General features: G+C 44.1%; 1 protein-coding gene across 6 annotated transcripts in view; it reads right to left on the reverse strand.

Annotated features, from left to right (window-relative positions):
* Positions 1-22,001, reverse strand: part of AUTS2 (activator of transcription and developmental regulator AUTS2) — an 821,199-nt gene that overhangs the window by 614,329 nt on the left and 184,869 nt on the right. For all 6 annotated transcript variants that reach the window (XM_048518997.1, XM_048518995.1, XM_048518996.1 and 3 more), the window contains exon 2: positions 14,155-14,364. In XM_048518997.1, coding sequence (XP_048374954.1) covers positions 14,155-14,364 — 210 coding nt within the window. The remainder of the gene's footprint in view (positions 1-14,154; positions 14,365-22,001) is intronic.

The following is a 22,001-nucleotide window of genomic DNA, read 5'->3' on the forward strand; positions in this document are numbered from 1 at the left end:
ATGCTCCTCACTCCCTTGGAACAGGTGAGAAACACACCAGATTCTTATTGGCAGATGTAAAACCCTCTGATACATAGAGTGTTGCCTCTTTCATGTGCACATCGATCACGTTAAGAAAAATGTTCTGAATTTCAAACCATATGTGGTTGTGATATTTGCTGTAAGGTGCGGGTTTTTTACATTTTGAATTTCATGGCCCAATCTGGGGTGGGGGGTGGAAGTTGTGGAGTAGTGGGGCCCTATGCTGGCAGATTTGCCTTCCCCAAGACACTTATCCTAATGGAGGGGCAAATCTGCTGGTGGCTAGCCATTGTGGTCCTCCATGATGGGCAGACATGGTGCAGAGCATTCCTGCACCCCTGCCAGATCTGCCAGAGTAGCGAAGGCATTCCTGAGCGATGGCCAGGGGTCAAGTTGGTTTTGCCTCCCAGGATATCGATGCCTGGGACTTGGATTTACGGCACCCTTTTCGGTGCCACGTCTTTTTGGTTGTATAAGCCCACGGAGCCCAATGGGAGGCTTCTAGACAACAGGGAGGCATTTTCTTTGTTTTTTGCCTCCCTGCTTTGGCGAAATGCCCTCCGGAGGCAGCTGGGGAGCCCCATAGTGCTGCTGTCTCTGGCCATCCCAGGGTTCTAGATTGGGCAACTCATCTTTTATAATCTAATAATAATATATGATCACGTTTTACTGTACTTCAGTGGTGTTCAGGCCCATGACTACAACATTTAACAAATACTACTAAAAACCATTATTTGGGGTTTGCCAGGTGAAACAAAAAATATCCTCACCTGCTGGCAAAAGATACAAGTAGAAAGTATCCACATGTCTATGAAGAAGTTAAGTGACTAGAGATAATAATGAATCAATAGCTATTATGTATTGTGACTTTGTTTAGGTCTAGATACCCATTTTTTTTCCTTTTTTAAGTTTCCTGGAATTTTTTTTAAAAGAAAATTTGGTCACTGTTTTCTATACACGCTCCCCCACCCTTCCAACTTTTTGTATTTATTAGCAAGGTCTCTAGTCAATCGATATTAGACCACTTTTGCCTTTTCTGGACGTTAACTTTATAGATCATATTTTGCACTGACTAGGATTATCACACTCATTTCTGGTCTTTTTATTGTTCATCATGCAAAGTATTTTGTAACTTCCCAATTCCCTCTACAATCAATAAAATAAATCTTTTTGATTAAAAAAAAAAGTATCCAGGGCATTTAAGACTAATGAATTGGCTCACTTCCGCAGTAGAACATTGCAAATCAATGACACAGTGTAGACTGGGGTGGAATAACGAGTAGCCAAGTTCACAGCCAAGAAACTTTCCTAGCTGCACTCCAACTCTTACATTAATTTTGGGGGGTGGTCCTTGGACACTTAGGAAACTTCACAGGCTCCATCAAACCTTGTTTCTACCAAACAGTCTTCGAATGGACCTCAAAATTTTCCATTAGGCAAAATTCCCAGTACTGCTACTTGTGATTTTCTTGTTAACACTGTAAATCATAGGTGTCAAACTTGTGGCCCTCCAGATGTTATGGATTACGGTTCCCATCATCTCCTGCCAGCATCATGCTGGCAGGGGATGATGGGAACTGCAGTCCATAACATCTGTAGGGCCACAAGTTTGACACCTGTGCTGTAAATCATCCTGGAAGGGTAGGGACGCCTCCACACGGGAAATGCCTTCTTGATGAATTTTTGACCACACATAGTTGGTTTCCTGAGACACTGACTGACATTTAGGTGTAGGTCCAGATTGGGCCAGGTCTGCCAAGCCGTGTTCTGATGGAAAAAAAGTTACCTGGATGAATAGAAAACCTGAGTGCCAAAGATTCACTCACCACTGGAGTATAAACTGCAGATGCCTGAGGGAACACCATTTGCTGTTATTCTGTCTTCTCAGTGGCGCTCTGTTAAAAAGTTACCTGGTGGATTAAAACCTGTAAGATACCAGGGTGTTGCACCCTGCAATAGAGAGGAACTTTACACTTTGACAAGGATCATACTTCATTTTCCCGCCAGCCTACACTGGCCATGCTGGTAGGGGCTGAACAGAATTGTAGTCCATAACATCTGGAGTGCCAAAGGTTCACCACCACGGGTATGTACCATACATATCTATGGGAATACCATCTATTGTTTCTTTGACCTATATAACTCATTCTGGGCTGTAAATAGGTTTGTATGGATTGAAATGTGTAAGGTCTTTTTTGTTTCTTTTATAGGATACATCCTGAGATATTGTGCATTTGATTATTAAAATTAAGGTTTTGTGGATGCTTGTGGTAAGTTTTATGATACTGTGGTATTGTGTGTGTTCTTAGATATGAACGTAGATTTTTGTTGATATTTTTATGTGTAGTGTTATATTGCTTAGAATATAGCAGTGCTATATTCTAAGCAATATGTATAATATGTATATATTTCATACTTATTAAGGGACAGTTTTTAGACTTTATTTAGACAGTTTTTAGACTTATTAAGGGACAGTTTTTAGACTTCTCAACCTTTCTGGTTTCTAGCTGAGCCACTAAAGGTGATCTCCAGTCGAGAGAGATCATATCCCCTCTGGAGGAAACAGATGCTTTAGAGGGTGGACTCTGTGGTGTTGTAGCCCACTGAGGTCCCTATACTCCCCAGACTCCCCAAATCTCCAGGAGTTTCCCAACAGGAGCAGCAGTGGTGTAGTGGTTAAGAGCAGGTGTACTCTAATCTGGAGGAACCGGGTTTGATTCCCTGCTCTGCCACTTGAGCTGTGGAGGCTTATCTGGGGAATTCAGATTAGCCTGTGCACTCCCACACACGCCAGCTGGGTGACCTTGAGTTAGTCACAGCTCTTCTGCACATTGCTGGCAGGAGATGATGGGGACTGTAGTCCATAACATCTGGAGGGCTGTGAGTTTGACATTTATGCTATAGGGCAGTCTGGATTATCAGAGGCAGGGAAGAACAATCCATCAACTGAAAAGCAGCAATTGAGTTCAGAAAGCAAATGCACAGTGTATAAAAACATGGCAGGGAGGATTTATTTTTTTTAAAAGAAAATAAAGGTACACTGTGATAGCTTTCAACAAACCAGTGCCCCCCTCCCTCTAAATTGCCCAGTTGCCTTTCATGATTCAAAGTGTCTCCAAAAGGTCAGGAGCTAAATATACAGTTTATGCTTAAAAGCCAAGGCAGAGTAAGAAATTGAATAACATCAGGAAGCAGGAAAAACACTGCCATTTTCTTAATGGCTCCAAGTGCATGTTTTCTGATTTACAAATTAAATTCCAGGAGCTTCTGTACAGAGGTCTGTCTTCACCCATTTCCCCCCTAAGCAATCTAACAACCTAGTATTGACGTATTGCTGAGATAAACAGTCCTGGTTGCTATGTCTTGGCCAGGATAATAAAAAAATAATCAAGTTTGGATTCAGCACATTTTGTAACACATACAGCAAGTCCAGTCAGGAAGGTCAGAGAACAGTGACACTACAAAAACAAACCCACTTTAAACTGGACCTCTCCCAAAATGCCCTGGGAATTGTAGTTTTATGCCTAGTCGGACAGGAGGTTTGAAGGTTTTATGTCCAATTCATATGGCCTCCGTTGTCCTTTGAACATTAGTTCCTTCAAGTGCTGAATGTTCCCTTTTCTCATACATTTTGATTATTGATATATTATTTTGTTTAAAAGCTTATGCACTACATAAACTTCGTTGAATGAAATGAACGAACAATAAGTTGAAGAATCTGGCCACAGAAATGCTGGAAAGGTATGATAAAGATAAATAAGTTGTACTGCATTCATAATACTGGAAACACAAAAAGGAGGCAGAATATACAAAGAAATACAGTCCTTCAAAACTGCAACAATCATTCATGAAGGACTTTGTACATAAGCACAAGCACTTTGAACTGCACTTAAAGACAAATGGATGGCCAGGGATGTGGTTTCGAATCAGTATTGTAGCAGCCCACACCAGATTTTGTGCCCACTGACAGATCTGAGCTATCTTCAAAGAGCAGCCCCATATACAACAATTTACTAAAGGCATCTATGCGGCTAGGTCAGCAAAGTCAAAAGGAAAACTTTCTAATTAAATGGTAGAAAGCATTCCAACCATGCAGTCTTGGAAGGCTCCTACAGCCATCTGGCAAGCAATCAAACCCTTGTGCTCACGCAGAACTCCAGGAAATACAACTCAGGAAATAAGACTCATCTCCAGAATACAGAAATCAGTTCTCCAGGAGAAAAAGGCAACTTGGAAGGATGGATTTCATGGTATTAACATCACTGCAGAATTCGTGTGATTCCCCAAACTCTTGTCCTCAAATCTTCAGGAATTCCCCATGCCCAAATTGGCAACTCTAAACTCACAGCATTCATAGTCAGGACTAGTATCAACTGCTCCAATTTTCTCATGCCACTAATTTATCTGTACTCAAATCTATCCCAAAAGACCCCTAAGGTAACTGAAGTCAAGTGATACTCAATTGTGGGTTGTGTTTTCAGAGCACTCACCCTAATAGCATAGAACATGAAAATACATTTTACACGAAAATATTTCACCAAGTAGTCTCTCACTCAGAACTGCTCCTCTATTTTGTCTTAGCTGTTAGTATAAATAAGCAACTCTATACGTCGCATACCCATTTCCATCAGGCAGTGAATAATACCAGTTGCACAAGGGACAGAGGGCAAATCAAATAAGAAGAGGACAATTACAACAATGCTTTTGTTTTCTTCTGAAAGGACTAACCAGAACTGCACACAACATTCTAAAAAGCATCAGTAGGTAGGATCTAGTTCCAATACCGATGTCTTCCAGTCTTAGACGATTATGATTATTATTCTGTTCCCCAGGAAATGCTTTATGAGCAGCTGTAAAACAGTATGAGAGATGCCATTATTTCTTTTATGGCTTGTGGAAAATAACATACCCACCGGTATCTCCAGTACTCCAGTAGGAATGAGCCGGTAATAATTATAGCAGAGTGTGTTGTTATTATAAAGCAAGATGTTTGAGGGGGCCATTTTCAATATTTATGGAGCGCTAACGCAAAAGTTCATTTCCAAACACGGCTAGTACCAAGTTTTTAAGGTGCAAAATAACAATCTTTCAATCACCCAAAGCACTCTTATTTTCGCAAGAACAGGCGTGGTTGTAAATTTGCAGGCCGCTTCCCAGTGATATCACCCCATGCAACCATCAGTTATATTTTGCTTTAACAACATTAATATATTTATTAATGGTTTGTCACAGTTGCTCAACTCCAAATTGTTGATTCATTATGGGCAGCACCCCCTGTTCTAGTGTACTAGACTGATACCACAAAATAATGTTAGACAATAAAGAACAAGACATCACCATCTTGCAGAGTAATCTTATGCAGAGTTAGCGGTGGAAAGCGCCATCACACTGCCACTGACGGAGGGCGACCCCGCCGGTTTTCAAGGCGAGAGATTAACAGAGGTGGTTTGTCATTGCCTCTCTCTGTATAGCAACTTCGACATCTTTAATGGACTCCCACTCTACCAACCGAGACTGACCTTATTTAGCCTCCATGATCTGATGAGATCAAGCTAGCAGGGGTCACCCCGGTCAGGGCCAACTGAGTTAAACCCTTCTAAGTCTATTGAAGTCAATGACTTAGAAGAGTTTAACTCTGCTTAAGATTGTACTGCTAGCCTATGAAGGGCAGCCTTGTCTGCTCTGACTTATGAACAATAGAAAAAGGGTTACAGAAAATGATACAAAAATCACCAAACCAATTGCAAACTGCGACTCGGCTATGCACAAGGCTCACAGACTGTGCATATGCAAAATAAGCTATTTTATTCTCATATGTGTCAGGCATACGCCTTTCCAAACTCAAATTTGGTTATGGAATAATGATAGGAGGAGGAGGAGGAGGAGGAGGAGGAGGAGGCGGAGGAATTTGGTTTTGTATCCCCCCCTTTCTTTCCTGTAAGGAGACTCAAAGGGGCTGAAAATCTTTCCCACAACAAACACCCTGTGCGGTGGGTGGGGCTGACAGAGCTCCAAAGAACTGTGACTAGCCCAAGATCACCCAGCTGGCATGTGTTGGAGTGACCAAGCTAATCTGGTTCCCCAGATAAGCCTCCACAGCTCAAGTGGCAGAGCGGGGAATCAACCCGGTTCTCCAGATTAGAGTGCACCTGCTCTTAACCACTACACCACTGTTACAGTTCAATGACATCGTATACAACAAGCATTGACAAAAAGTTATAGAGTAACATCTAGTACATCATACAGTCTCTACATGTCAATGCCCACAAATTCTGTCCCAAATTCTGTTACGAGCACCTGGATTTGATACATGTTTCATGCCTTTTCCTTAGCACTTCTACAAAAGCCACATTCTTGTCTGCTCTAACAGCAGCCCTCCAGGTTCTTAGGTATTTCCAATCACTTACGGCTTAATACTTGTAACCAGAGATGGCAGGGAGTTAACCTGAGACCTTCAGTATGCAAAACAGATGCTACATCATAAGCTGCAGCCCTTGTGCTAGCCAGAGAAAAGGCCCTTTCCTTTCTGGCATTTTGCTGGGGAGGGGGAAAGAAACATTACGCCGTTCTAAAAGTGGTTCCTGAAAAGTTACGTTGGTTTAGGAGTGGGTCCGGCTTCAAAAGGTTAGAGCACGGTTGCATTGGGCTAACCTTTAGCCTCACGAAGAAAGAAAGTGAAAAGCAAAGAAGAGAGAATGACTACTTTTTCTGCCGTCGAGTCACAGCTGACTTATGGAGGCTGCCCAGGGTTTTCAAGGTAAGAGACAGTCAGAGGTGGTTTGCCAATGCCTGCCTCCACGTCATGCCTGGGCATCCTTTGGAGAGCTCCCATCCAAATTCTTGCCAGAGCCAGGGCCGAGAGTGTGTGACTGGCCCAAAGTCACCCAATGAGATTCAATGGAACAGTGAGGGTTCAAACTTGATGTAACCATTATACCGCCCTGCCTCTTGGAATGACCACTGCTGTTAAGTTTCTTCTTGGAGCCTCAATTGCCTGCTCTTTGTGCCAGCAGAATAAGTAGCCGATTGTCAGGAACTGACTACCAAGATTAGCTAAACTCATGGTCAGTCCGGTGCTTGTCATTTAAAGGATGCTTTTGATTGCACAGGAGCAAAGTAGGGATAAACTACAAGCAATTCCATATTTCAAGTTGGTTAGTCTAATGACCTGAACCAACAAAGCTCTCAAGGGATACTGCCTTTGCTCTAGTGCACAAGCCAGATTCACTCTTGGCCTGGGCAGAAACCACCAGCTGCCATGACCTGGCCTCGTATTTCAAGCACAAAGCTGTTCGAAATGATGCTGTACACAAGACAAGCACCAATAGTGGACTTGGATCCAATCTATGTGTGTAGCATGTCCTTCCAAAATCCATATCCAAAATTAATCCAAATACATTTGATCATCTGTTCTCAGTTCCAGTAGACCTGCCTCCAGACATCAGCAATTGAAACTGAATCTATGCAGAGAGTCACTAAGAATATGTTTTTGTGCACGTTTATGTTGTTCCACAGAATCAGAATGTGTTGATTTAGAATATTCATATGCTGCCTCTCCAGAGATCTGATCCAAATCAATATACAACTAAGACAATCAAAGGAAGCCATTAACAAACAGGCATTAAAATAACAAGCCAATGCACACAACAGGATACATGTGCTTTAAACAGGACGGAACGGCAGCGGCCCGTTCTGCACAGACCATTCAAAACATTTTGCAAATATTTTAAAAAGAACCCTTTTGGCTTTTTGTCCGCGTAGCACAGAACATTAAATCATTTCAAATTGAGGCTGATTCCGCATGGGCCAAAAACAGCAGTGTGAAAACGGTGTGAAAACGGTGTAAAAGGGTGTAAAAGGGTTTATACTGTTTTCACACCGTTTTCACACCGCTGTTTTTGGCCCATGCGGAATCAGCCTTAAAATGTTTCTTTTTTCCGTCGATCAAATCTGCCCACCCTTTTCTGCCATTTGTGGTTCTCCATGCAGCACACCATGGACATCTCCTCTGCTTGCAATCCAGCTGCCCATCATTTCAGTTTAAAAGTACACGAATAAAGTTAGTTTTGCCTGCCGATTACGTGCACATGTCGTTTTTCTTTTTCTTTTCAGTTAGGTGTCTGGGAAGCTACAGAGGCTCAAAAGATGTGCATATTGCCATTTCTCACATCAAGTTTCAATAGCTTCGAAGACTGGTTGAAACAGGAATGTTTTGGCCTGGCACCTAAAGTCAATCTGGCACTCGGCAAGCCTTAAGGGCAGGTTGCATTACAAAGAATAAGATGCTGTCACCAAAAAAGGATCCACCTTTGGTCACCTCGTAGTTCACCACTGCAGGAACAGGCATAGCGAGCAGGGATTCAGAAGGGGATCTTAAATGGTGAGTCAGGGTGTCTGGGTACAAGGAGACTGCTGCAGATATTCAACCATATCTGTAGGAATGGGGCCAATGGATATGAGCCCAGTCGCCTCTATGTTGGAATAGTCTGAACCCTTTCAGCAGATCCTTAGCGGTCTATGTGTGCACAAGCACATGTATAATTTAATGCTAACAATAGCATTAGCCAGATGGTTCAATACCAAACAGAATTAATTGGACACATTTTCCTCAAGATGTTGCAATATTTAAACAGCTCCTGTAATAAAATAAAAGGTCTTGTCTCCTCCAACCAAGACAAGGGCACAATTTCCCCACCAGTCACGATGTTACCTGACAAGTTTTGTTTCCTTCCCTGTTCTAATAAGAGCAGTCGATTTGATTTGCAAACCTTAAATGCAGACAAATGAAACTTCCCCAGAATCATAATTAGTGATTGAGGAGGGGGGGGAGGGGAGTGGAAAGATCTGCAGTGTAACATTTTTTAAGAAAGGTGTATTTCGGTCACTTCCTGTAAACATTCAGGTGGAAACTGTAATTAGCAAGGGAGGGAGAAAACAGAGACTGAAAAACAATATGGCAGGCTGATCTCTAATAAAATGGCAACACGCAGGCACATCTGATCAATAACTTCAAGTAAAATGGTGTCCGTTAACGCTGCCCTCGAGATCGCCTGCTTGTGCAGGTTCGCCAGTGCCCCTCACTCATTTTTTTTTTGTCTCTGCACGTCGTCAGCCTCGATTCTGTTGGCTTCCGAGGCGACTTTACAGCAACTGTTAAACGCATGCATCTTTAATACCTGGTTTCGCCAGTGTGATTCTAAACAAATCACAGACGAAAACCAAGGTTCCACTGTGAAGACAAGATGAAGAAGAGTTCGGATTTATACCGCATCTCTCCTGTACGGAGACTCAAGGTGGCTCACAACTCCTTTTCCTTCCTCTCCCCACAACAGACACCTTGTGAGGTAGGTGGGGCTGAGGGAGTTCTGAGAGAACTGTGACTAGCCGGAGATCACCCAGCAGGAATGTAGGAGTGCAGAAACAGATCTGGCTCACCAGATAAGCCATTTGGCCATTGCAGCTCAGAAACAGGCCGCTGGGAATCATGAGGAGCAGAAGAAGACCCCAACAGACCTGGATTCATGCAGAAACTAATCAAACTACAGCTTCAGGTCTCAGATTACAAGGGGTCTATTAATACACCCCTTAAAATTATTTAATTACCATTTGCAGGCAGGGTAATGCTACAGGGTCTCTGAAACGTGACCCATACTAGAGCTTCGGCATGTCTTAATCTAGCTCCGTGGCCCAGCCTTTGGGTCCAAGTCAAGTACTCTTGAAGCCTGAACGTGAGACTCTCCCATCGCTCAAGCCCCGGCTCTCTTTTCAATTAGCAGTTCTTGGACAGGCTGTAATGAAAGCAGTTGCTAAAGAGCACTTCGGATGTCACTCTAAGACTGCAAATCCAAACTGTAAATAGCATGTTGTAAATCACTCGTCACTGCTGTCAGCTCTCCCTGGAACTGCGCAAGGATCCCCCCAACCTAAGCCCATCTGTTTTGCTCCCTAACGAACTGCGCAGACAACTAGACAGCTTCTACTCAGCCGCCCACTTCCTCCTCCTCTTCCTCCCATTACTGGTCATGTCTGAGACGGCAGTAAGAGGCACAAATCAAAGGCAGAGGGCATGGAATGGCTTTAGATTTCCTTTCCTCCCCTCCCCCTCCCCCCCATCGCCGCTTTGGCAGCTGGGCTTTGTCTCATGGCGGAGGCAAGCATAGCTTATGCAAAGTATGTGCCCCATCTCTCCTGCGTGGAAACAATTTCTAAAACTTTAGACTCCACATGTAAAAATCTGTTTTACCCAACAGTTACACCTGTCATTTCCCTGTCCAGGGAAGAGAGTTACGTAACTGCCCTCAGCCACAATTTCCCATTCTAAAGGAATTGAGGAGCAGAGAACGAATGCCCTTCACATAGTGATGCTTTAGGAATTTTGCCCTAGTTTCCATGGTAAATACCATTTATATGTGTGTGAGTGTGATATTGTACATATTATATGGATTTATACCATTCATTTATTTTCTGTCCATCAATAAGAGATCTCAGGGTGACATAAAGGACTGTTAGCAGCCGGGAGGGAGGGGGCTCGGGGCTGGGGCTGGGCCCCGCCTCAGGCATAGTGGGGGGGGGGGGCACCTGGAGAATGGATGTCTGCAACAGAGGGGTTACACTGTTAGTCGATTGCTGCAAAAAAAAAAGCATACATTCAGTGGAACTTTAAAGACTATGTTTATTCTAGCATGAGATTTTGTTACTTCGATTGGGTGGCGGGAATAGAAAAACTGGGGGAGGGGGGGGGGGTTTGCCCAAAGTCTGATAGCTATCTTAACCACAGTGAGGATATGTTTCCCCAAATAATTAAGTAATCCTCGGAAAGACTACAAATGTCAGCTTTTGGTGATGTGGACTCATCTACAGTTTGATGTTGTGGTTCATTAAAAGGGACACTGTCAGGCAGTTCTACAGAGCGAGCGAGCTGAGTTTCCCATTTTGACTGCATGTGGTGCAATACATCCTTCCTGTTTGGATCTGTTCCAGTCTGATCCCAACCTCATGGTATTCAAATGAGACCTGGGCCCTACGGGATCTGGCTCACTTCTGCAGGGCCTGTAAGATGGAAATGCTCCACTAGGTTGATGATTGAGGTCAGTAACAGTTCCAACTTAGCTGGTTTCCCTACCCTACCACCTAGCCCATCTCACTTTATTCCCCATCTTTACTTGTCCTAGATATATATCCCTATTATTTTCTCTTTCCCTTTCCCTGCCTTCTTTAATCAGCTTACCCCACAGTACCCGGTGAAGGGCACCATCTAGAATCTGGGATTTTCAATAGAATTGACACTTTTAGTATAATTAAGTTATATGTAATAGGTTTTAAATACTGAATTTGATGTTAACCACCCTGAAACTGAATCTCAGGCTCATTCCGCACATGCAGAATAATGCACTTTCAAACTGCTTTCAGTGCTCTTTGAAGCTGTGCGGAATAGCAAAATCCACTTGCAAACAGTTGTGAAAGTGGTTTGAAAACGCATTATTTTGCATGTGCAGACGGGGCCTCAGTCAGAAAAGGGTGGGATATAAACATCAAATCAATCAATCAGTCAAGTTTATCCAGCATCACTGCAGTCAAGAGTGTGTGAAAATGAGGCACATAAATGAATACATTATTTTCTTCATGTCATCTGAGGAAGGTATTTTGATTTTTTTTTAGGGGGGGAGACAATTTTATTTATTGTAAAAGCTGTATGGCTGATACACTGACTGATACACTGTTAAACATATGAAGGGTCTTTCATACAAAGGCATAGCAAGGGGGGAAAGTGCGTCCTTCACCCCCATCTGGCCCCAGAATGCCCCCAGAACGCTCTCGCCACACCAAGACAGGGCTTATCACTCAAAGGCCAGACTCCATCCCCTTGGAGCTACACCTCTGCTCTCAGATAAGCTTCCCCCATCCATAAAAACTCCTGATCAGAAGGCTTTGTTTTTTTTTCTTGGCTGTGCACACCAAAAAGAAAATAAAAAAAAAACCCAGGCATTTGAATTCCTTCGCTGATTTCCATAGCTTATTTTTTACCTAGGAAATGTACATTTTTGACCATGCAAACTGTACTTTGACAGATGGGAATTTTTTTTATTGTACCTCATCTCTCCGCTTTGATTCAGACATCTCCCTCTAGAATTTTAGCAGCTGGCTTTTGCTGGCTCAGACAAAAGCTTTTTCCGGCTCGATGGCTTCAGATCATTTCATCTTTTTTTTTTACTTTAAAAACACAAAGTGAGCGTGCATCAGCCATTACAAATTATTTCCATACCACATAAGAACATGGCCACATAGATCAGACCAAAATTCCTTATGCCATCCAATTCCAGAATCTCGCTTTCCAAAGTAGCAAGCCAGGTGCCGCCATCACCACCATCCTGCAACACCACCACCACCACCCCACCCCCCGTTTTTAACATAGCAAAAAGCTACTGGTTTTCTCCTATTGGTGACCTGGACATGCAGATCTACAAAACCATCCATGAAAACGGAGGTTCCAGTTAACTATAATGGCTAACAACCATTGCTGCACCTGTCTTCTGTGAACGTCTCCCATCCAAACTGATAATCAACCCTGGATCCAACAAGCTGGCTGCTAAAATTCTAGAAGGAGATGTCATGGGTTCAAGGTGAAGGAAAAGAGATTCCATCTAAACATCAGGAAAAACTTCCTGACAGTGAGGGCTGTTCGACAGTGGAATGCACTACTTTTGAAATCATCTAAACTATCACCACACCTTGTGGCAGAAATTCTATATGTCATGTATGAAGGAATGCAGGCGTAGTGGTTAAGAGTGGCGGACTGTAATCTGGAGACCCAAGTTTGATTCCCCAACAGGTCCTCCTGCTGGGTGACCTTGGGCTAGTCACAGTTCTCTTTGAACTCTCTCAGCCCCCACCTACCTCACAATGTGTCTGTTGTGGGGAGAGGAAGGAAAGAAGTTTGTAAGTTGCTTTGAGACTCCTTACAGAGGAAGGGCAGGGTATACATCCAAACTCTTCCTCCGGCCTCTCCTCTTTCTCCCCTTTCTTTTGTCTGTTCTGATCATCAATTTCATTGGGTGCCCTTGAATTCTAACATTATGAAAGATGCGGAAAAGGAGTTTGTTCAATGCACCACTTGTAGAACCTGCATAATTTTCTAGCCAACTCCATCTCAGGTTCTTGGTGAAGGAATTTGTAACAAACAAATAGAGAACAGCTACACAGCCTCGACAAACATGTTTGCAATGCTGGTCTTCCTGTTACTTGCCTTTTGATCACTGACATCTTTGCATGCAAAGCCTTTATTGGCATATTTAAAAAAATTACAAAATCACAGCCTAAATGCCCTCATTTATATCCCCAGCTTTTGATTTTCTCTTCCAAGAGCACTCGCTGAAGTGTCTTTTCCACCCACACAGTTCAAAACACACGCAGATACAGAACCCAGTCAGGGGTACCAGGAAAATGACAGGTAAGTAAAGCATTAACCACCTCTACCCTTTCCAATATCCCTTCCTTTTTGTTTTAAGACAACAGGACGAGAAAACCATTTTGAACATAATGTGCAGCTCTTATTGAAGCATTTCAATGCTGGAATCACCTCCAAAAAGAAATAACATTTTCCTACTGAATTCTGAAGTACTGTTTCTTCTCAGATTGGTTCAGTCTCAAGCGTATAGAATTCATGAGGGTGGGCTAACATAAACTGAGGGTGCACCCCAGAATAGTTACTGCAATGTCTCAGCAGATGTTGGGGGTCAGTGTGCTGCATTGGGAGGGGGCAGTCCTGGAACATGCATGTCCAGATGTGCTTGTCATTTCAAGCACAGCATGTAATCCCCTAGCATTGTGCCAATCTACCCGTACAAGTGAGTCTTGCCTAATTCCTGATCAGACAAGCTGGAGTACTGAGTCATTCACACTGAGGAAGTGTAAGCCTTAATCAATATCTCACACCATTCCTGCAGGACTTGAACACAACAGTTGCTTCCGATTATTGGCCACTTGCCAAGATGCAATCTGAGACAGACCAACCACGCAAGAACAACCACGGTCAGGAAGGAAATCATCCTGGCATTGCGAAGGCAGCGCCTTAAAAATCTATATCCCTCCAGGAGGGAACCAAACAAACTTCCTGACTGTAAATAGATTCCTTACCTGTCGGAGCCTTTTCAGAACCCTTTTCCTTTTCCTGAGGTGCTGGCAAAGGTTGCGGTCATTCTCTCGGTCTGAGCCGTAGTGATGATGGTGCAGTCTGTTCTTTTTAGGATGGTATGGCAGCCCATTGGTAAGAATGTCCCGTTTCTTCTTTACCAAGGGATTCTGACGCTTCTCCACCTGATCGTGAGGCTTCACTACTGCATCCTTCTGCATAAGGGCAGGTAGGGGAGAGGAAACGAGAGAGGAAAAAAGGATTAAATGTTTGTCAAACTATTAGCTATGGGGACAAAGTACTGGAAAATAAGCAAAGTTTCGATGACACCAAAGAAGATCTTTCTTATATAAAGTGGGCTATTATTGCCTTCTCTTCTCACTTCCCTGAGCTGGAAGGATTTCCCCACTCCTTTGGAGGAGTGAATGCTAAAAGCTTTTCACATCATGCATTCACAAAATTTATTGCTGGAAGAAAAGTAGAGGCAAACAGGAACTCCCAACAGGAGGCAGCAAAGGTCATGCGTCAAATTCCCCAAAAGCCACTCCACTCAAAGATGCTTCAGCAGATGAGTCACCGCTCACTGGCTCAGTTTAGCCCCCTTCAGATATTTGGGGTAGAGAGAATGACCAAGGGATGTCAGACACAAGCTCTAGTTTGGATGTGCCTGTATTCATTTGAATGCAAACAAAGAGTCCATGCATGCACGCGTTTCAGTGAAGATCAGGGCAGAACTTATAATAGCTATCCTGCTCAACACCCCTGCAAACCCGTTGCTTGCATGCTCAGCATACTCCCCCTTCAGATATTCAAAGTTCTGGTCACTCTCCAGTTCTCTCAAAATTTAGACTCCAATGCCGCTTTTCAGTTACCTTTCTTCCCTTTTCGTTAGAGGCCAATTAATTCACATACTGCCACATGTATGGGTTGCAGGAATAGCACACCTCACCTCCCGGCGATGCCATTGGCTGTCTACATGGTTTTGGCATGCAACGAGAGCAAAATCCACGATGCACAGCTTTGTTATGGATGGGTTGATTCCCAGAGTATATCAAGTCTGTCAACTACATACACACAGAGTAAACACACTCTGGATTAGGACAAATTCTTGTTACACCATTACATGGATGGACAATGGAATCAGAGACAGGGGTGGTCACATGCTAGGTGTGTGGACAGGCGAGATGTACCCTCCTTTCCTCCACAGCACTGTACACCATACAAAATAGCAGTACCTGAGAGGTATTACATCCTGAAACTTTGGAAGCCGCTCATCCAGACACACTCACATTTGTTTGTTAAATCCCAGCCTACCTACTAAGGACATAGGTCCAGCCATTACCAAGGAACCCACTTCCTATAGCACAGGTGTCAAACTTGTGGCCCTCCAGATGTTCATGAACTACATTTCCCATCAGCCCTTGCCAGTATAGCCAATGATCATGTTGGGAAGGACTGATGGGAATTGTAGTTCATGAACATCTGGAGGGCCACGAGTTTGACATCCTGTCCTATAGGATGGCCAGCTATTGCCCATAACATTAGAATGCTACAGGCTGGCAATTTTGTTCTTTTTAGAGTCCAAGAGCTGCTTTGACACATGGCTGGATATTTTGCTATTGCAATCTTTCAACCAGATTTTCTAGCCAAGAGGCAGAGATCCATGTGTGTATGCAGTCCAAGCTAAAGTACTGATGATTATGGAAATGGGTACCAATAAGGAATAAAGGCGGTGAATTTTTTTAAAACTGTTCAGCCTGGCAGCAAAATAGCCTGGTTGCTGATAAAGGTTTGGGAGAAATGAATTTTTCTGGGTTCAGGTTTTTAAATCCTCCCCAAAAATCAGTAAAAATCTGAAGAAAGCCGGTGATGCGTATCCAGCTTTGCAGCCTGGTCGGCGGCTTTCACGTCGGAATCATTGAATAAAGAAAGTTGTGGGTTTTCCACAACGGTCAGACTTGCTCGTTCCCAGTCACATTTTCTCCTGATGTTTCGCCTACATCTGTGGCTGGCATCAGATGCAGGCAAAACATCAGGAGAAAATGATACTGGAACACGGCCATACAGCCCGGAAAACCCACAACACCCCAGCTTTATTCGACTTTACAAAAAATGTCCGGTTTTTAAAAACCCGAGCCTAGAATTTACCAAGCACAATTGTTAGTGGGCAGCCCTAATGAGGAATAGGTGACACCCCCAAAATACATATGTGGGAAAATAAGAACTGTCCCTGGCAATGAGGGACGTTTCAAGTTAAAGATGATTTCAATACGCCACTTCCGGCAGAGTATTCTCTGTTTCCTTTATATAAATGTAAACTTTGGCCAATGAAGAAAGATGACAAGAACAAGAGTTTTACAGATCCTGTGGATTGCCAAAAAGACAGGTAAATGGGTAAACTTTCCTAGAAGCTCAAATAACTCAGCTGAGGCTATTGTACTCTGGTCACATTATGAGAAGATGAGAGTCACTGGGAAAAAAAACTTATTTCATCAATTTATTATTGTAGATTTCCTACAGCCGCCAGATCTTCTAGCTGAGCTGAGTTGGCCTCATTCACAATTCGAGCCTCACCCAGAGGCCTAGGAAGTTGTAATGTATTATTGTAGTAGTAGTAGTAGTAGTAGTGGTGGTGGTGGTGGTGGTGGTGGTGGAGGAGGAGGAGGAGGAGGAGGAGGAGGAGGAGGAGGAGGAGGAGGAGGAAGAAGAAGAAGAAGAAGAAGAAGAAGAAGAATTTGGATTTATACCCCCCTTCTCTCCTGTAGAAGACTCAAAAGGGCTTACAATCTCCTTTCCCTCCCCCACAAAGGCCGCTTCAAGACCGATGAAAAAGGAGCTTTCTAATGCTGATGACGCCGTGAAATTGGCGACGCCTCGGAAAAAAAAAGCGTTTCGCGGCACAGACAGGGCCATGCGAGTTGTACGCCCAGAGTCCCGGCAGAAATGTGCCGGTTCGCATCGCGGGAGGTCGCTTGCGAAGCGGCGCTCGGCCATCGCAGCTCCGCTAGCGGCTGCGCACTTCCGCTGAGAAACAGCGCCACTTGGCTGGACGCGGTGGACTGCCCTGATGTCCTGCTCCGTCCCCCATCTGTCATTGCCTCCCCTCCCAGTTACTGTCAGTCAGTCCTAGTTCATGTTACCTGTGATCGCGACCAGAGTGTAGTGGCAGCCACCATCTGCACAGGCGCACATGGATTCTGGGAAAGGTGCTTTCTGAAACCATGCAGGGAAATCACCAGGGACAAACGCGTGTGTGGGGCGACTAAGCTTGGCCTTTGGCAGTCGCCATTGTTGGGGAACGACTCCATGAGCGGGCGGTTCGCATACCGCACTGGGCGGGCTGCGCGCTTCAAGCATGTGGGAAAGAGAGCCAAGCTTGGCGTTTGAATTTGAATCTGGGCGCCTTTCGCCACAAGCGTTGTTGCGTGCCAGCGACGGGCGCACCGGCACCTCTGCCGCTTATGCGCTATAACGCCTCGCGAGCAGCTAACCATCGCTTTTCTTCCCGCTTCCACGACGCCATATTTCTCACGCTCGGTACGGAAACGGCCAAACACTCTGTGAGGTGGGTGGGGCTGAGAGAGCTCCAAAGAACTGTGACTAGCCATGGCCCTCAGTTTGCAAGACCTAAGCAAGGTTGTTTACAATCAGAAGTTTCGGAGATCATTAATTCATAGGGTCATCATGAGTTGGAAGCAACTTGATAGCATACACTCTCACACACCAAAAACTGCACCACCCTAGATGCAAGTTCACCTTTGCTATCCTGATGTGAAAATACTTGTTTCAATATACTTTATCCTTTGTGATAATTGAACCTATGATTCTTTAATTTGCATGCAATTCCATTTTCTCCTACCCATAAAACAATGAGGGTGCACCAAATTTTGCTCCGCCAATAAAAATTGAGTATCAAATTTCTAAAATTTATAAGACACATAACTGCAGCACCTTCTATATCTAATTACCACATACCGTGTACACAATGGAATTGTATCTACAAAGCCAATTGTGAAATTCAGAGAATATAAGCAACAATACAAATGACTGTTTAAAAACTATACAGGGGACATGGGGGCACCACTCTGATTAAAGCATACAATAGCTCTGTTCATAGACTACATGCAGAGATATGTTTGTAAGGAAAGGCTGACGTGTTCACTTCGCAAACGAAAGCAGGGACTAGGACCTGGATTTATGTGGAGTTAAAATCACATGTTGGGCTGGAGAAGCGCTGAATATAATTTGTGAATTACAGAATGCACATATAAAGAAACATACAGGACTTGTACATGGATTCACTATAATGTGAACAGACCAAGTTTCAGTGGAGTGGAAGGGTTCATAGGAGATGGTAGGAGCTTCCACTAGTTTCAAACAAGATAATCACAGTCTCAAGAATCCACATTAGAAGAGAAGAAGAAGAGTGAGGATTTATATCCCACCTTTCACTCCTGTAAGGAGACTCAAAGTGGCTTCCAAGCTCCTTTCCCTTCCCCTCCCCACAACAGACACATTTGTGAGGTAGGTGAGGCTGAGAGAGTTCTGAGAGAACTGTGACTAGCCCAACGTCACCCACCAGGAATGTAGGAGTGTGGAAACACACCTGGTTTTCAAGATAAGCCTCCGCCACTCAGGGAGAGAAGTGCAGAATTAAACCCAGTTCTCCAGATTAGAATCCACCTGCTCTTAACCGCTACACCACGCTGGCTCTCTACACCCTGTCATCAGCATAGATGCCAAAATATGCAACCCAACAACACCTCTCCTTTGAAAAACATCCCTCTGGCTTTCTGAATCCTTTTTTTTTGCCAAGTTGCATCCATTTCCCTCTGAAGATTACTGTGCTTCCCATTTTTGATTATGTAGGTTACAAAAGGATGCTACCAGACAGCAAGACCCACTGATGACCACCAGAAATGAAGAAGGAAGGCTACAGATGGCCTAGCAAAAGAAGGAAGGAGAGAGATGGTATCCGCAGTAAGATTACTTTGCTTCTTGGCGAAACAGAAACATTGCTTAAGCCAGCGGTCTGCAAACTGTGTCTCTCCAAATGTTCATAGACTACAATTGGCCATGCTGGCAGGGGCTGATAGGAATGGTAGTCCATGAACATCTGGAGAGCCACAGGTTTCAGACCCCTGGCTTAAGCTGACGTTGGAATCCATAGAAGACTGGGGTGGGGGTTGCACTCTTGACAGAACCCTGACTTGGCCAACAGCATTTTTTCTAAAGCCTGGTTCACACATGCAGGGGCATGAAGGGGCGGAATGGAATCAGACTGAAAGTGGCAAGTTTTTAAAAGCGATAAAGCTCATGTCTTAAATGCTTATGCGTTTTAATCTTCTCGTGGTTTTTTTTAAGGATTTCACTTGCTACTGTGTTTGCATTGTTTTATTTGAGTGGTGTCTTTATTGGTTTGCTACGGCTTTGTGCTAGTGCAACAAAACTGTTACGTTAACGGTGACTTCCCCCCCCCCCCACTTTCCTCTGCATGGATATGAATGAACCTCTGTGCAAACAGGAAATTCCTCTCTGTGTCCCATCTGGTTTTCTATTTGCGAGGAGTTTTTTTTATTGTGGAGTGGCGTTCCAGAATGTGACCCTTTACAATCCCTCCTCCTGTCACCTGAAGACATGCGGTTCATTCTATCCCTCTTCACTGCTATCTTATTCCCCTGCAGGTGTGAACTGGAGTCAAGTGATTGCATGAAGGGCTCCCACAGTAGACATGTCAGTTCAGCTGCTAACGAAACTCAAGTGGTACAGAGAAAGCACATCTTTTGCACACAGAAAGCACATCTGATTGCCAGAGGTGAAGAGAAAGCATATTTCCATCATCGTGTTACACACCATGCATATGTTAATATATTGCCACCATCTCTCTTTTGTGACTTGGGGTATCATTACGGTCCTCTTCTGAAGGCGTTCCCTCACTGGATGCAAACCAAGAGTTGCACTGTGGTCTACAGAAGTATTGCTACAAGTGGGGCTGGATTCCATCCAGGCTATGTTTGTCTTCTTCTCCTTGCAGGTACCTACAGGTGGAGCAGGGCCAGAGGCACTAGCCTTTCCAGTGTCAACTTCAGAGTGCTCTGCGCTTGAGCCTTGCGGCCCTCTCAATCAGGACCTGATTGGAATTTGTTCCTTTTGTTGTAATTTACCTACTGTTGGAAACTATTTTGTAATGTTGTGCCTATTGATGTTTTGTTGATTGACTATGACCCATTAGGTTTGTTGTTTATATTACTGTGGTTTACCGCCTGAGCCCTACGGGAGAAGGTGGGTTATGAATCGAATAATGAAATGAAATGAACAGTTACAGTACAATCCTAAATAGAGTCATACCCTTCCAAATCCATTGAAGCTTTCACAGTAATAGAGTGAGAGTACAGCTCTGTTTTAGGGCTGAGGTGTTTGTTGCGGGCTGGTTGCTCAGTTGTGAAAGCAAATGTTTTCGGTTTAATGATATCTATCCCCTAGTTGGTTCTTTCACTCTTCTCCTCGTCTTGGTGAATGGCAAAAACGTATAAAACACTATGCAGTCATTCAGAAAGAGATCAATAGAGAGATGATTGCAGAAAGCAACCAGAGGATTAAACATGAGATTTATCTCAAAATTAGATTGAATCAAATGTTCACAGATAATCCGTACAATGTACCATCAATATGCTTAATTAATAATCTATGTCTTTGGTGTTCACTTAACCAGTAGCAGGGACGCAGGCATAGTTCAGTAGAATGGTGTCTGAGGGGAAATGATGGGGTTAGATTACTAAAACTAGAAGCATCTCAGCCTAGGTGGTGCCTGAAAAAGAAATAGCTCAGCAGGGCCTCAGTAGGTTGTTGGGAGTTATTGTGGAGTAGTGGTTGGAACGCCTCAACGACATCCAGAAGGCTTCATGTGTATGAGTGGAGAAACAAACCCGGTTCACCAGATTAGAGTCCGCTGCTCACGTGGAGGAGTGGGGCATCAAATCTGCTCTCCAGATTAGAATCCACCTGCCCTTAACCACTACACCATGCCGACTCTTGTCGAATCCTCAAATCTCAATTACTGTATATTCTTCGTGATATAAGCTTCCACATTTTCCAGCACATTTAAGTTTAAAAAAGCCCCTCCCTCGACTTATATCAGCTGAAAGGCCACTCCACCGCTACCCGCCATCATTGGCCAAGCGCCATGTCGTCGTCAGTCCCCCTCACACACTCAGTCAGTCAGTCAGTCAGTCAGTCAGTCAGTCAGTCAGTCAGTCAGTCAGTCAGTCAGTCAGTCAGTCAGTCAGTCAGTCAGTCAGTCACTCACTCACTCACTCACTCACTCACTCACTCACTCACTCACTCACTCACTCACTCACTCACTCACAAACTCATCTTTTCCTTTCCCTAGCCGGCTCTGAGGCTTGGCTTCAGGGAAGCTGCCACTCGGGCAGGGTGTCTCTATGATTTTCTCAAAAGGGCAATGCTCCAAAGATCCAGGAGGCGGCAGGGGGGAGCAGTCTGGTGGGGAGCGGGCGCTCCAGCTCTTCCCTGCCCCCACCTGCTTTGGAGTTACCACCCTAGACTTATACACTAGTCAATACGTTTTCCCAGTTTTTGGTGGTAAAATTAGGTGCCTCAACTTATACACCGGTCAACTTATACACAAGTATATACGGTAATTCAAAATCTCCGTTTTCCCCAGCCAATAAAATCTGACACATCCATTCTGACTTATACTGTAGTTAGCAATGACAGAGTTGGATGGTGCCAGGGTGCAGCTTGTCCATTTGTGTGGGATATTTTTCAGTTTATCCAGTTTGAGGATTTGGACAGCAGCCTTGGAAGTTTGAGGCCCATAATGTAATAATGT

The sequence above is a fragment of the Sphaerodactylus townsendi genome, linkage group LG16 (genome assembly GCF_021028975.2).
Source record: "Sphaerodactylus townsendi isolate TG3544 linkage group LG16, MPM_Stown_v2.3, whole genome shotgun sequence".
NCBI lineage: Eukaryota > Metazoa > Chordata > Lepidosauria > Squamata > Sphaerodactylidae > Sphaerodactylus > Sphaerodactylus townsendi.